We start from the raw sequence: 16,903 nt of genomic DNA on the forward strand, positions 1-16,903 counted from the left end.
GACCAAGGATATAGACCTACTGATTGATCTCAGCCACTGAAAGTGTTGCTTTGAGACAAGGAAGTTGAATTGATATTCCAAAAGCCGAATGTGATGGATGATGATTGAGCATGGAGAAGCATGCAAGGATGGGTTCACTTCCTAACTACGTGGCGGAGGCACTGAAAAAACTGATATAGGATGTGGTAATAGCCATTGGGGGTGGAAGAGTTCAACGGAGCCAGGATAGTTGCTTGCTCATCAAGCGGAGGTTGCTTTGAGCTTGGCCGTAAGGGAGGTAAGGTTGCTTTTGCCCTCGGGGAGTTGATTATCGAAGGGGAGGATTTTGTTGTACAGCTGTATTTTCCCCAATTGTCAAGAGATGGGATGGTGAAGGGATGATGATAATGATGAATAGTCGTCTCCTTACCCTGGGCATGGGCTTCGCCAGGTCAGGGTCTCTCGGTATCTTCGCCCGGCCAGGGTCGAGGTATCTGTTACAGTGAGAATCGCGAAGCTCTGTTCATCAACCATCACTAAAGGCGTCGCAATTCTTGGGCCGTTGTCCCTCTTCGCCTTGCTTCGATCTCCACAATTCAAACAGTGGCTATGGCCAACGGAGAACCTTGCTGACCGAGGCAGCCTGGAATTTTGAACTTGCTTCGATTCTGTATGTATGGATGGGAAGGTTGCCATGTACCATCTCCAGCCATTTCTCCTACCGGAGGCATGCGACCGAATCCATCCGCGTGTATGAAGGAAGCAAGGGCTTACCGCTGGATCACTCGGACTTTAAACACACCCTTTCTTCTCCATGTACAATTGTTCATCAAGATTTCAACGTTCACCTTTTTAGTGGGGACACCCGAGCCTCGGAGAGGATTCACGAGGCCAGGACACATTATTAATTTAATCCTGTCACCCTTATAGATGTCGGAGTACATATGTGTGGAAAACAAGCCCATAACGTTGCGCAATGCATATGTTGTATACCGAACCGCACTGCCCCGAGCTCAAAGCGGCAAGCCTCTAGAGCCGCAGGGTCTGTGTCTTCGGCGGGGGCCACCTGACCGCCACCTCGACTCTCACTTTGCCCCGGCCGCAAAAGGCACAGCTGGCACGCGGGCACTTTCCACAGGGGATACATTTTTTTAACTCGAACATTCAAAATCATCCGAACTTAGCTAAGTCCCTCGATCGGAGGCGCGCAAGCGCTGTCGCGAAGCGACCCTCCGAAGGAGGGACTTACGCCCTACCTCGCAAAACAGTAGGCAGCAGAAATCCCATTTGGCTGGGGAAAATTTTCAAAATCTTCAACTCTTGATATCTCGACTCAAGTAAAAGCCATCGAAAATCTGAGCAGACAGATTTGTCCGCCTACATCTGCCCTTTCACTTTCCACCTTCCTGAGGTTGGATCCCTCCAAAAACGCTCTTGAATCCCAAATGAAACAAAAAGGAGTTCATGGGTTTTGGGAGGGCATTGTTCAAACAGGCCTCAGTCAAAGCCATACTTTTGACACCTGTCAAAACCTAGCAGCTCTTAGTTATTTTTTTAAAAATCAAGCTCATGTGTTACAGGTAAAAGAAAGATACCAGCAGAGAGCCATGCTTCTTGGCTATTTCTTGAAGCAGCTGACTTGGCCCCAGCTGTCCTTGCGTAGCCTCAACGGAGGGACAAGCAAAAAAGGCTGAAAACAGACATCTGCTGCCTACTCATTTGCGAGGTAGGGCATAAGTCCCTCCTTTGGAGGGTTGCTTCGCAACAGCGCTTGGGCGCCTCCGATTGAGGGACTTAGCTAAGTTTGAAAATCATCGGTGGATGACTTCCTGTCAAGTCTGGGAGCCTCCAAACTTAACAAAGTCCCTCAAGACTTCAGGCCCCCGGGGGGTAGGCTGAACTCGCGAAGCAAGCCTCCGTCAGGAGGGACTTACACCATATCGACCCAAGCTCGCGTGGCTAGAATGAAAATTTCATGCCACTTTTTCTTTAAAAAATTCTACAGCTCACGTATAACTGAAATGTTGTAACTTTTTGAGTTCCTTCAAGACGCAACATGCTAAGCAAAATTCTAGTATTTTTCTTTCTGTCATTTTCCATACCAGTAATTTAATAGAATTAAAATAAGAAAAATGCAATTTATAGAGTCACCAAGAATTTTAGCCAATTCTGTAATTTATTCATCTCAGTAACGCACAGACCCTCAGAATTATGCAATCACTGTTTCATGTTCTCACCGTGCATTCTGCTGGAGTGGAAGCGTACACATAGTACGTCGGAAAAAAACTGGCCTTCAATCAAAGCCACAGTACACAGGAAAGAAACCGGCCTTCAATTCAAAAGAGCAGTCACAATCCCGCCTTGCTTTAGTCATGTCTACGGTTGATTCTGATACCAGTTCAGTATTCTCCAAAGAGTCGGTCCAAGAGGACAATGAAGCAGATCCATGGCCAGTTCCAGCCAAGAAATCACTCACTCTGCCCAAATCAATAACTAAACTCAAGTCCCCCAAAGAAAAATTGGCCGGATCAAATTTCGCCAATAATTCTGGGCTGATTGAGTGAAGATACCCCCAAGTACCGTGAAAAGCGCGGCTAGTTTTATTGATTGACTTTGTATGAACTGACTGTTTGAAATTGATGTTGTCAATACAAAGGGGTGGTCTTGAATTTATCGCAGACTTAATCTTCTTGAGGATCTTTTTTTTTGAATGTTGCCCAAGTGATTCCAATGCCTTCTGTGCGGTCTTTCTTGAAGACAACAAGCCAATCCAATGTAAGTAGTTTTTGAATAGTTCAGAGACTCCACAAGCAACGAGTGTAACCGAGTTCGCCAATTCGAGTGTGTTGTTCCTCCGATTAGAGCCAAAACCAACCATTGAACAGGCTGCCACAGCGATCTGTTGGGAATTTAAATGGCAAACAGAAGTGATCAGTCAATCTGATTTTACAAAACACAAGGGATGAAAATAAGAATGGAATCTGGGTAATCACCAAATGCACTCTTCTTTCAACACGTGTACCTTTGTGATTGCGCAATTCTTTGTTTTCTTCAAAGTCTACCAGAGAGTGCACGTCTTTGTCATTGTCATCAAGAGGAGCTGGGTTCTGGTCGGCCGGGGTTTCTTTCACAAGTTTTGATTCAATGAGTTCATACAAGAAAGGCATTCCTCTCGTCATAAGATGCTCATCCCGCACTTTCCTTGACTCCTGGCTGAAAAAGGAAGGCTTGACACTGCTTGCGGGGAACCAAGTGATACCTTTGTGCGCATCGTGACGAGTGGGGCCATCAGAAGCAAGAATGAGTTTTGCCTGAAATGGAGAAAGACATTGTTAGGCAACAAGAAACTTTCAGCTTGTGGAAATGTGTTGATTGAACTACCTCCTCAAGAATGTATTTTTTCCAATTTTTGTTTCCCTCATAACCATTGTCAACCACTTTTTCGCGTATTTTATTCAAAATCTTCCGGGTAGAGCGCCATCCGTCAGGCAAACCCCATAATGCCCGGCGGCTCTTCACTTCGGTATGGTTGTTTGTGAGAAACACCTCAAGGAATTTTTTTGGGTTGAGATTGAGTGAGGTCATGACTGCCCAGATGTGGAGTATTTTCTGGTGTTTGAGGCGTAGATGGGGAGGAACCTTGGGTTGAGCTGGATTATCATCCATTTGAGTGACCAATTGCTGATTGCTGAAGGAGTGCTATCACCCAAGCTAATTTATTCCACAAAATGTTACGGAAGCAAGGAATTATAAAGGTTTGAAAATTCCTGCCACCTAAATTTGAATTCTAGCCCCCGCAAAACTGGTTGATTAGGCGCAAGTCCCTCCTGCCAAGGGCTATCGGAGGTTTGCTTTGCAAGACCAGACGCCCGCAGCAGCGAGGGAATTGGGTCAAGTTTGGGGAGCCTCCCAGATCTCAATTTGCACACCCAAACTCTTAATTTTCAGTAGAAAAGATAATGGAGGACTTCCCGTCGGCATTTAGAGAGCTCTAGATGCCCCTATAGCTCCTAAATCAAGACATCTACTAAATCAACAATCAGTGCACATGAAAGTCATGAGCTGCAGGGTTAGGAAAACATTTTCCCTTCTACCAAAAATCAAGAGTATGGGTGTGTAAATTGAGATCTGGGAGGCTCCCAGACTTGACGGGAAGTCCTCCAATATTTTCCTAGGCCTGTAGCTCATACTATTGCTTTCATGCGCACTGTTTGGGGTTTTGGTAGGTTTCTTAATTTAGGGTTTAGAGGGGCATCCAGAGCTCTCTTAACCAACAGAAAGTCATCCAGTACCAGCATTTGACCCGTAACCATGGGTTTACATGATGTCTATTCAAAAGAGTTCACAAGTTTTCACTATGTACTCTGCTTTTTGATCTGTGGTACAGCTATGTACCATTTTAGTTTAAATCATGATGGGTCTTTTTTATGCAAAATATTTTATTATAAGCATCAGAAAACTTGTGTTAAATATACCATTTTCAACAGGGCTAATAAAAATTAATTATGAATCTAAAAAAAATGCACCCAAGAACTTTAAGAAGGGGCAGGGGGGCAACTAAGGGCAAGTAGATGACTGGATGACTTCCCTTTGAGATCTGCGGGCATCCCAGAAGTGATCTAGCGCCCAACAAGCTAGATTTCCCTGCAAAAAACTAGACTTTTTGGTTCTAAACCAACATCTGCAGGGGTCCCAGTTTGCGCAGGAAATCCTCCACTTTGCATCACATCTGGGACCCTCACAATTGTAGATATATGTAGCCCCAAAAAGTCTGGATCTTCGCAGGGAAATCTAGCTTTTGGGGCTCCAGATCACTTCAGAAGTCACCCAGTGGAGGACTTCCTGTTGCAATCTGGGAGTGATCTGGGAGGCTCCCAGAGTCCCAAGGCCTAGACTTCCCTGCAAAATTTGGGTCAGATCTAGGTATGGAATTAGGGGTTCCCAGATTGACAGGAAGCCCTCCAGTATCCAAGTTGATATGACTGAAATCAGAGGAGGGGGGGTCATTTGAGGTCATTTGTAGATTACATAGCCTCACTTTAATTCGACATATCCAGTTACACGGTCCCTTTTATTTAAGAGTTTAAAATTAACTTTGAGCCCTTCTGCATTTTTTGCGAGGGTATCAGTTGTTATGTTTTGTTATGTTTTGTTCTTGTCAACAGTTGTTTTAAAACTCTATATGCGTGCACATCTTATGCATGAACTTATGGGGTATGGGTTTACACATCTAGTGTTTGATTCTGTTTGATTCAGACCCCAGAGTGAAGAAACAACGACTCGTTACCAGAAGCAGCCACCGGGAGAGATTTTCGAGGAACCTATCCCAAACAATATTAACGATGGCCAGCAGTTCGGCCTCTGCCAGCTCTGGACAATTTCACACAGGACACGAACACCCATCCATCGACTACTCAATCACAACGTCAGTCATCAATCCACAAGAGAGAAATGAAAAAAATCCAAGTTGTGTTCATAAAGCACTGAATAGCACTTACTGAAATACTTGTTCGGCGATCACGTCTGTATTTTCTAGATTCGAAAGTGAACTTGGGAAATTCTGCTGGGAAGTCAAAGATCTAGATGGTCATTTGATCTTCAAATCGGTTTCTTGAGTTCTTTCCTTTTCTCGTTATTTCCTTCCTTGTTTTTGGATCTTGTCTTATCGCGACTGTTACTGATTCAACCCTCTCGCTTGATATTTTCAAAACAGTTCAAAGAACTAACTCATGATGAAATTGTCGAGGGAATACAAGTAAGCGTCATCAAATAGGGTGATTGGTAAAGGAAGCACACCGGATCTAAATTTGATGGCTTTTGACGCTTGCAAGGATTCATCAGGCGAAACTCTATGGACAATACACAGGTAGATACTTACGTTTTTGTTCTTTTCTTTTTTGAGTTTCTCATGCTAGAAAAGCGACCAGACCGTTTTTGATTGTCTATTATTAATTAATCACGATAAAACCTCAGACCGATCAGAGGATGGTATCTGGTCTTACGATCCCCAATGGATTCGAATCCCCAGAACTTCATACCCCTCCAACCGAAAAATGTGACGAAAGGCAAGAATAAAAGAGTTGAATTCACGTTCCGGTTGCCAACATCATCATCCGAGACGACACCTGAGAATCCGGTTGCAAATGGACATCTGAGGAAAGATAGCATCGATTCACAAATCAAACGCCGGAACCTATCGGCTTCAAGCTCACCTCAGTCCCCAAATCGGTTGAAACCTAGTCAGGACCCGCACCCACAGAGTCCAGTAACAGATGATTTGATATATTTACAACTTACTGAAGAAAATTCGAGAGATCAAACGCTATTCAAATCATTTACAAACTTGTTCACAAACAACAATCAGAAGTTTCAATGCTTTGCTAAACCGTCGCCCGCTACCAGTCAACTGTTTGACATCAATGATCCAATAGCAAATGACGATCGCTCGATATTGCTTGATTACAAAGATCAGAACTCAGTCTTTGGAATCCATAACAATGGAATCCTGAAGATCCGATTTAAAAATTCACTGAATTTTAAGCTGGTCGAAGGCACTGACGAAGTCAATCAGCAAGAATTCCATTGCGCTTTTTGGGTAGCTGTTTGCATTGCCTATCTGGGATTTCGAGCGGATCAAGATGTTCGTGTATTTTCTACTGTCTTAGCAATGTCTCATTTTTGCTTGATTTTATTTTGCATGGTAGCTGATTGCCCTTTGGTTGATTGGTTAGGCCTATATAGCTGCAAATGAGGATAATTGATTCAACTTTCAAGCTTCTTGCTATTTTTTATCCATCTCTCACACTTTCAGAAAAAAACCCTTGTAGTTTCATTATTTGATCCTAATAGTGTTCTCTGATTCATTTCTTGTTGTCACCATGTATGGTCTATTTGAAAATGGTAACTAGCTTGTGATTAGTCTACACCAGTTCAAAATTGCTTTTGTTGTGATTTTTCGGCTTTTCTCTTCCATCCAATGGGAGTCTAAGTCTAGCTGAGGGTACGATTTGACCCCATTGAGATTCCATCTGTTTTGTTAGATCTTTCAACAATCCAGTTTTGTCAGAGCAGTTTGTGAACTTATCCAGAAAGACGATGTCGATTAAACAAGGCCTTCTGTTTGTCAGTTTGGTAATAAGGCATTCAGGTTCTTGGCTTGGTGCCCCATCAACTCAAGCAACTTAACTCGGACGTTCCCCTCTGATCTGGGTGTTATTGGGCAGCAGAACCCGCCAACCGCCTAACTTGTAGATTACGCTGCTGGATCGAATTGGATCTCCTGTCTCGATACCAAAGTACTCATCAAAAAAGAAAATGGCTGACTGACATTGCCAAGTGAGGGACGTCAACTCACCTTTCTTAAGTCTTTTTTTCTCTGAAAGCCCCACAGACTGCGTCAACTCATTCAGCCCACTAAATTAACCAATCCCCTCTCGGGCGGTGTGGTAAACACAGTGAGTGAATTGGTTACATAGTCAGCTCCAAACTTTGTAACGCCTCCTATTTCGCTCTCTGTCTACGAATGAAAATCAATCAATGGTGACTATTTCGTGAGTCACCATTAATAATTATACACCACAGAGCCCCAAATAGCCTGTGGCCCCGTTGGACTTGATACAAGTCAAGTGTGGATAAATTATATCACCCCCGTGGTATCATCGTCGATGAGACCTCTGCGTACAAGCAGCCGTAGGCAAATATTGAATTGTCAACACGATGTCAGATAGCAGGTGGATGATTCTAGCGAAGAACCCGAATTACGTATCGCAAACCAACGCTCCTTCCCTTTAAGAAGGCTTAATTATGCAAACTGCTCGGCGAACCCGTCTAGCAGCCTTTATTCGCCTGGTGTATATTCTGGTGGTCAAGGCGGGACCGCCTCCAGACGAGCTGGTTGGACTCAGAGATGCAGAAACTCAACAATGTGGACAAAGCCTAAGGTGCGATGCCTTCTCCAGGGATCATCTGTCTGAAAATTGGCAAACTAATCTCCTGCTCGTTTTAGAAATCGTTATTTCAAGAGCGAGCCTGCTTGGTTTGATTTGAGCCTTTCCCTGGGCGATGGGCACGTAGACCCCAAATGGATCCCAAGAGAAATCTGTCGACTAGGTCATGCCAACCTAGCTGGCGGTCTGTACCAGTTTCATAGCTTTGGTTAGTTTGAGCTCTTTCTTTAGGCTGATCTAAGACTGTTTTTCTCTACATTCCTCGTTTTTTGGTCGGAACTCTGGAACGCTATAAGTGGGAGGAAGTGATTCTTTCACGGAAGGGCGAGAAGTACAAGGTGTCGTCGAATCGGAGTCGGCCTCATCGTCAAATGCCAGAGCAATAGAAATAGATTTCTTGGGTGAGTAATAGTTGTGTGTTGTATTTCCCTTAATTGAAGCCTCAGGAAGGTGAGTAACTCATCATGCTCCATTTTTGCTTCAAATGCCAAACTTATCACACAGGACTTTCAAAAAAGAGAAAATTATCTCATCATGAATCATACAAGCCCTCCCATTCAAGAAATTATTATTTGCAAAGCATTCAAGGTGGGAGCACTTTGGAGCCAGCTCAACACAACAGTGGAATAGAAAAGAGTGAGTACTTTTGAGCGGTAATTTTTAGTTTCATGAAAGATAAAAAGAAACTGAAAAATACACCAGATCCTGAGTCCCAAATAGAACTGGGCCTAACCCTGAATCACCCAGAGATAGTCCAAAAAAGGCCAAAGGTAGGTGAGTTGGTTGGTGGCTTGGGCATATCAAAACCCCCCAGTGGGAATCAGGAGCAAGATTATTGTGTGTTTCTTTTCTTTCATCTTCTTACTTTTCTTGTAAGGAAAATGACTTGTAGTTGCATCTCTTTTTATCCTGCTATTAAATATTTCCAGTTCTGCAGCAAGATTTTCACTCCACACCACTGCCAAAAATATCAGCCTTGCTTCAAGATGTTGAAAATGGAAGAAATGAACAAAAAAAAGTTCTTTTTCAGATTGAAGAATTGGATTCCTCTCTTAAAGCTTCCAATCCTGGGACTCACGAGCACACCCCCTCTCCGTCTAAGAAAATCTCAGAGAGGCTTAATAAAAAAGCAAACATCAGAAGATATCCAAAGGATCTGGGCCATTACAATCCACTCAAAGAACCAAACAAAAATTTTGCAATGATCTGTGGAAGTATACTCTACATGGCTGAACCAGATGACCACAATTCAAAAGCAGAGAACAAATCCAGAATTTTGAACTTTTTAAATACAGTTGCTCCTAAAGTAAATAAGATAATCAAAGAAGATTATTTGGTCATGAAAAACACAGATGAAGTTTCAAATATTGATCAAGTAATATTTCAATTTACTGATCTAATTTGGTTTATGAACTTGAGATTACTCAAAAGCCTTGGAAATTTATCAGAAGAGGAATATGTGACAGAAACCAATTTAATCTATGATTGGTTCATTAAACTTTTGGAAAAGATTCACAAAGGGAAAGAGACAACTGCAAAAATTGTAAAAACAGATGAACCTTGGAATGAAACTGATTTGAAAGAAGTGCTTGAGATTCTCTACACAGCTTGTATTGTGAAGCTTTTGGATCAAAAGATGTATTCAGTTGAAAAGAGGAATTCAGGAAAGAACATAGTGATAGGTGCAATATCTGAAAAACAAGTTATAATTACAAAAGCAGTGCTTAAGATGTTGAGTTGTTACTATATATCAAACTATCCGGACAAATGGGCAAATATATTCTCAGATGAAGGAACCTTCTTTTCACATATCACAAGGATACAATTTGAAAAACTGACAAATGAAATGTTCATTGGAGACTATGATACAGGATTGGCAGACCAGGTAGTTTCACATAAATTGCTTCCTTGGAAGAACCCTCTGAATGAGAATATTTCCACTATCAAAAGACTAGTCAAGCAGTTTGAAGAGAGATACTGCCACATCCTAAACAGGCATGTGATGCAAATAACTGGGGAAATCAATGAAAATGTTGGGAAAAAAAGTTATGAATTGGCCATCCCACATTTTACTGGGGAATTGAATCATGAAATATTTGAAAATGAAATGTCAAGATGGAATGAAGTTTATATGATTATATATCATGCATCCATCAGGAGTAGTATTTCAACAGAATTTAATCCTGCATACCTTTTCAAAAAGCTGAGAAAATTAACAAAATATGGAAAGAGGTACCTTTTTGGAGAAATTTCTGATGATCAAGTTGTATATTTTGGACATATTGTGTGGATTATTAATGCCACATTGATTGAATCATTAGGGAATAAAAAATCTGGTTTAATTTTTACACAAGAGCAAGAACGACTACAGGATGTACTTCTTGAAGTTCTTACTTTGACATATCAAGCTAATCAACAAGTATTTTCTTCTGAGGACTTTCAAGAATCAGATAGAATCATGCAAAGACTTATCATTAACTCACTAGATACCAATGAAGATAATTATCCACAGAACACCATATGGAAGAAAAAACCTAACAATAAGTCAATCAAGCTTTCTGAAGTAGCTGCAAAGTTTTTGGACTATTATTACTACCACGAAAACCCTGAGAAATGGCTGACAGTGTTTCATAATGAGAGTCGATTCTTTGCTTCACTTATCAAGATTTATAGAAGACTAAGACATTTGGGAGCCTATGAAAAATTCTTGTTCCACAGCTTTCCAAGCATCTCAGCTGCTGAGTTGTTTCCTTGGAGGATGCCATTTAGTCTAACACAATCACACTGCAAAACTATAATGCTCATTCATAGAATGAAAGACAGAGTGTGAACACCCAGCTTTCTTATTCAATCATTATATCTTATCTTTTCCCTTGTCAATGGAGAATAGTTTTGATCCAGATGGTAAAAAACATTCAAAGCGCACAAGTTGTTTCATGTGTCATATCTTCCTGGTTTTATGATATCACTGTCTTTCATCTAATCATCAAGGTATTGTTTATCCCAAAGTTGTCTGTGGATTTTTGTTTCATGTTGATAGGTTTCCTTTTTTTGCTCATACACATTCATGCATACTTTTTACAAGCTTAAGCGTGTGATCACCGAAAACTAAAAACTACTCCACAAAAACTTCCTGACCATCCAATGATGACTTGAGAAAGAAAGATCGGGAGGAGATGTCTGGTAGGATGTCGTTGTCCTATTTGAAACCCACCTGTTAATTCCTTAGCCTATCCTATACTTTTTTTAGGACTGTGTCTTGTTGGCATTTTGCAAAGAGATCTAAGTAACTGATTAATTTCAAGAATAGCTATGAACTCGTTTGAGATATCAAAAGGAAACCGAATCCAGAAAGTCATCCGCGATACTAACGAGTATGTTTGAGGGGGTGCGGTGAGAAAGTAGAGCTGAGAAGAGGATGGGATGGGATGTATTTCGACACTATTAATGCGTATGCTTTTGTTGTGCTTTAAAGAAATGAGTCAATCGAGAACAATAAAGAAGAAAACACAGCGAAGGTGGAGGGATGGATGGAGATACAATATGCCGGGAGAAAGTAGGAAGGAGAGGGTGATCACAGGCGTTTCCTGCCTCGTCGATCTTTATCCTTGGGATTGCTGGTCGGATTGGGGTGGGTCTGTTTAGGGTTGCCGGTGTGATTGAGGGAGGCAGGGATGAGGTTTTCGCCGTCGATCGAGTTGAGGATCGAGTTGGCTTTCATCAACCGCTCTTCGTCCATCTCTGGGCCATCTTTTACCGTTGTCGTCGTGCCACTCAGACTGGCCTGGTTGTTGTTCAATTGGTTTGAGCTCGCGAATGGTAGCGTTGTCAGCTTTGAGTCTCCTCCCGCTCCTGCTGTTGTTGTTGCCGTCGTGTCACTAATTTATTATGAAAATGGTTGTGATTAGTCTTCCTCTGACATCATCAAGAGTGAAAGGAAAGTTGGCTAACGATTCATCGGAGTCGAATAAGCCGATCGGCTTGTTTTTCGCGTGAATATCGGTCCACAGCTTAGCCCGCTGATGGTATTCGTCGTAGTTTTCGAGCAACAGCCTACCGGCCTCCTCATCCAAGGCAGACTCGGGATTAGGATAGATCAGCAGACACTTGACGACCGTCAAGATATCCGTCAAAGTCTGGCTGGACGTCCAATCTTTCTTCAACGTGTTCACACATATCTCGCCCTTCGGCCCTACGTTGGGATGGAATATCTTGGTCGCAAAAATGCCTGTACATTTGCAGAGATCAGACGAGTTGGTCAGCTTGTGGGTATAATCGACCGGTTATGTTTTCGGAAACTGACAGTTTGGTGGAGCGGAAGGATATTCGGGTCCGAACCTGATTGAGATTTTGAAGTAGCCATCTATGGAGACCAGAAGAAGAAAGACTCGGGAGGTCAAACCGACAGATCCCAACGAGTGGTAAAGGGGGTGACGATCACACTGACTGTGGTAGGGTGTTTCAGCTGGCCCGTGAATCCAAGCCTTGAGATCGGTGATGTCATCCTCGTTGATAAGCACCCTGATTCCTTCTGGCGGTTGCGTCCTTAAGGAGTTAACTTCCTTGTTTATCCTTCGGAGCGTCTTGGAGGACAAGCTGTCGGCCTAGATAAATCGAGGAGGATCGGATGAGCGGATAAGATTACTGAAGTAAGCAATGTCTAACTGGACAACGTACCATCTTTCGAGTCGGGGTATTAGTTGATAGATTGCTTTTTTCGGCTAGGGAGCAGTAATGCGTTGCGGGAAGGTGAATCGGAGGCTGCTGGCCAACTCAAATGCGGCCGAAGGTGTTTTTGTGGATGGAGATGTGGCTTGCGCTGAAGACTCGGTGTGGTGGTAGCTGTTGTGCTCGTGGTCGTCGGCGTCGGTGGGGAGTGAGAGCGATGCAAGTGTATGTGTTTAATGTTTGTGTGGGACTAGGGGTGTTGCTGCTCGGTGGCAGGGCCGCCTTCGTCTCAGCGCTCCGATAGAACATCTCCATACTCTCTACGCTCTCCCTGGCACTCACTCTGTCCCAAGCAACTTCATGCGCCCCCCAGTCGATCAATCCTCCAGCTGATCTCTGCTCTCAGCTTGGATTCACTAGTTAAACGCGCTCAGGACAGCCATGCGATCACTGCTGTCGATGGAGTATACCATTGACTGACAGGATAGAAATCGTTCAGCGGAGGTATGTAGTCGTGACCTGAGGAAATGTTGCCCCCCCCCGGCCGGCCAAAAGAAAAGCAGCTTGTGGCCAAGTAGGCAATTTCCGCGGCAAGGCAGTGGCGATGATGATGGGTTTTCCCACTCGGAAACACTGAAATCCAGGCATCATCCTCGATGAGGTTAAACCAAGCGCCAAAACTAGAACTTCACAGTTGAACAAAATATTCAGATGCCACAGATCTGATTGACTCGACGCGACAAACCTGGCCATAAAGCTCATTGGCAAGCATACCCATTGAGGTCTGATATCTCCTCCCCGCCGTTTTCTGCTTTAAATCAAACATTGCTCTGATTTCTGATTAAATCAAACTTCACAAGAAAGATTTTCGGATGACCTCAAAGCACGGAGCGCTGGCTCTGTATGGTACACTTACGAGTATTCCACGTGGTACCCGTGCGCGCGGTCGGACCAGCGGCTTTCGGTCCAGGGAAACACGGGGTCACCACCGGGAGGATCACGCGGCCACCCCGTGATCATCCCGCGGATTCCACGGCGAGCTTAACAAAGCCTCTTGAACGGGGGTCCCAAAGGGACCCTCTGTAGGAGAGGCTTACCTCCAAAGTCACCCGCGTGGCCTGAACACTTTGAGAAAATGGTGAACTTTTCACCATTTTTAAGCTCAAGAATTATTTGAGCAAAAACCAAGCCCTTCAGAACAATTCTGAATTGGCAAAGTTGTAGCCTTGCTTCTCAGGCATCTTTTCCTTGTTTTTTCAAAAAGAACAGTGCAGAATAGCCGGTTGCTTGCAATTTGCAGTTGGCCGTGTTTGTTCATTTTGTGAAGTCAAGCTTGACAGGTGGGGAACTGTTTGGATCATTGGACCATGAACCCTCTCATGGGATTTTGACTTGCTGCAGCCAGTTGCTGATGTTAAATACATAAGGCCCTGTTTGGCAGCGTGATTATTACGCAATAAATAATCTTGCCATGTCCCCCTACATTGTGTAAGACACTACTTTTCCGCCTGATATTTTGGAAGTAAACTGCCAAGCCTTATGAGGGTTTACTTTCAAAAGATTATCCTAAAAAGACATGTTTTACAACATGTAATGTGGCATGTTTTGTATTATTACGCTGCGTAATATGACACTGCCAAACAGGGCCTAAATAATATGTATTTGTTTTGTCTGCTGTGTGATACTTGGTTATGTATATAACACCAGATACATCCATTGGGATATTGGGGCTTGAAGAAGTCGGATTGTTTAGAGTGGCATTTTATTTACACAATGATTCATTGGAAGGGATGAAGCTACTTGGGAATTTCAAGCTGGAATAAATGTGCTTGGAATATTGCGCTTCTAATGATGGCAGCAGCAGTATGTTTTTTGAAGTGCTAGTGGTGAATGTAGGGGGTGAGATCACCTCTGGGCCATTTGGCTGGTAGCTCTCCCCCTTGTAAGCTGACTTTGGATGCAAGTCCCTCCCTTTGGGAGGCGTGAGCGTAGGTGTGAGGGACTTTTGTGTTAAGTTCAATTCCATGGCAGATTTCAGCTCCGCGTGGAATCCTCGTGGACTCCCAGTGATCCCAACATGAAGGTTGAGCCCACAGGTGGATCACAGCTCCTTCAACTGTGGGCTCCCCAAGGATGGGATGGTTGGGCCCACGGGTAGAGCAGGTTACATGCAGTGTGGGCTTGTCATGATACCAACGGGCGGGTGGAGCCCAAGACTGGGATACTTGGTCAAACACGTGCACACCAAGTGGATCAAAATGTGGTGGCATCCACCTTTGGGGGAGCTGCGGCTTGGTTTGCTTGGTTAGCCTGGTGCAGAGCGGATTAAATCCTACGGGAATATTGTACAGAAAGTGGTGCTGCCAGGGTACCACGCACTGCATTACAAATCAAGCCATGTTATAGATGAAAAAAAAAGAAAGAAAAAAAGAAAAAGAAAAAAAGAAAAAGAAAAAAAGAAAAAAGAAAAAAAGAAAAAAGAAAAAAAGAAAAAAGAAAAAAAGAAAAAAGAAAAAAAGAAAAAAGAAAAAAAGAAAAAAGAAAAAAAGAAAAAAGAAAAAAAGAAAAAAGAAAAAAAGAAAAAAGAAAAAAAGAAAAAAGAAAAAAAGAAAAAAGAAAAAAAGAAAAAAGAAAAAAAGAAAAAAGAAAAAAAGAAAAAAGAAAAAAAGAAAAAAAGAAAAAAGAAAAAAGAAAAAAAGAAAAAAAGAAAAAAGAAAAAAAGAAAAAAGAAAAAAGAAAAAAAGAAAAAAAAACTAATTGTCAAGGATATCCCCGCAAGAAGGGGTGATCCAACTAATATTGTAGGCAATTGGAGGGGTATGAACCCTTTCAAGCTGCAAATTCCTGGACATAGTAGGGGAATTCACACCTGTTCCTGTTTAATCCAGGGAGTTAGCTGATTATTCAGCCATGACTGGTGCTTTCTTTTTTTTATGTCTTTGAGGTGGAAATGATGGCTCACCGCTTTCAGCTTCAATGTAAACTGATCCTGTCTGGTTTGCCTCCAACGCGCAGGGCAGTTGCATTGATATGTCTGTAAATGTTAGTGATCAAGGCATGACCGGTAGGCATGACTAGCTAGTTGAGTCCATCACAGACTAGATCACATCAGCCAATGAGCATTGGAAGACCAGCAAAATGAGATAAAAAACATCCAGTCATGGCTGCACACCCGGTAGAGAGCTTGGATCCAGCATGTATCTTGGCAGCCAGGTGCAGACTTACCAGGTCAGAAAATGTATACAAGCATGTGACACACACATCTGATCTGGCAAATTTCAAAATGTGTCTGAGAAAAACCCCAAGCTTCAACAAAATCTTCTTGAGAATGACAAGTGGGGGAGAGGAGCAAAGACACGAGCTTGTTGGCGCTGTTGGTCGCAGAGCTTGTTAGTGAGGTCTGTGGTTTAGGAGGACAGAGGGCACTGTGCCAGGTGGGCCTTGATGAGTGCGGTGAGGAAGGTGATCTCGAGGATGAGGAACTTGCGCTTGAGTGGGAGAAGCTTGTGGTCAAGGGGGGGGGGGGTTGTAAAAAAAGGCTTTCTGGTAGGAATTGTTGTGGAGTGCGGCAGGAGCAGCTCAAAGATGCGGGCGGGGCCAAGCAGGAAGTCCTTGGTGGCCCGGGGGCACTGACCATTTGGTTGTGCTTGGACAAGTCATGCCCCACCCTGAGAGTGGTGGAGAGCCATGTATTAGGGCAAGGTGGTGGTTGTCACCTGCACTACAAAACACACTTCTGCACTGCAAAACACACTTCTGAACTGCAAGACACACACTGCAAAACACACTTCCACAATGAGGAACACACTTCTGAACTTCAAAAAGAACTAAATGAGACAGCTTTGCAATGTTGGGACACAGTTTTGGGGCACCCTGGCTAAGGTTTTGGTATTTTTCCTTGGTAGGACACCTGCCAAAATGGAACCATAGTAGAGCAACCCTTCCCTGGGGTGCACTGATGCCATGAAGATCAAAATTTCTCTTCATAGGGCTGTTGGCTCACTGTGGTATACTTTACCCCCCAGTTATATGTTTTCATATTTTTTTATCACACATAGTCTCAGAGATAGAATACATGAAACTTGTCTTTGTTAAATGTTTTCTTTTATTCAATTGTCTCCTACCCACACTTTGGCCACTTGTTGTTGATCTACTTAAATAAAAAATCATTGGTTTTCTGCAATCTTTCTGCGCACCACCCTGAGCCGCATCCGGTGAGATTGCCACCCCCAATGCCATATCCTCAAGCCTCATCATAGCTCATCTCTTGTCTGATTCTATGCTTCAGCAGTTTAAATGTTGACAAGAGA

General features: G+C 43.1%; 2 protein-coding genes across 2 annotated transcripts; one reads left to right on the forward strand and one right to left on the reverse strand.

Annotated features, from left to right (window-relative positions):
* Positions 1 to 5,321: 5,321 nt before the first annotated feature.
* Positions 5,322 to 6,740, forward strand: PtA15_11A48 (uncharacterized protein; the record flags this gene model as incomplete). Its single annotated transcript, XM_053161403.1, has 6 exons — positions 5,322 to 5,404; positions 5,516 to 5,585; positions 5,693 to 5,734; positions 5,811 to 5,845; positions 5,953 to 6,619; positions 6,711 to 6,740. The coding sequence occupies 6 exons, from the start codon at positions 5,322 to 5,324 to the stop codon at positions 6,738 to 6,740; spliced, it is 927 nt and encodes a 308-aa protein (XP_053024916.1).
* A 4,759-nt stretch (positions 6,741 to 11,499) lies between these two features.
* Positions 11,500 to 12,605, reverse strand: PtA15_11A49 (uncharacterized protein; the record flags this gene model as incomplete). Its single annotated transcript, XM_053161414.1, has 5 exons — positions 11,500 to 11,803; positions 11,877 to 12,153; positions 12,229 to 12,288; positions 12,373 to 12,529; positions 12,603 to 12,605. The coding sequence occupies 5 exons, from the start codon at positions 12,603 to 12,605 to the stop codon at positions 11,500 to 11,502; spliced, it is 801 nt and encodes a 266-aa protein (XP_053024917.1).
* Between the last annotated feature and the right edge of the window lie 4,298 nt (positions 12,606 to 16,903).

Source organism: Puccinia triticina, chromosome 11A (genome assembly GCF_026914185.1).
Source record: "Puccinia triticina chromosome 11A, complete sequence".
Lineage (NCBI taxonomy): Eukaryota > Fungi > Basidiomycota > Pucciniomycetes > Pucciniales > Pucciniaceae > Puccinia > Puccinia triticina.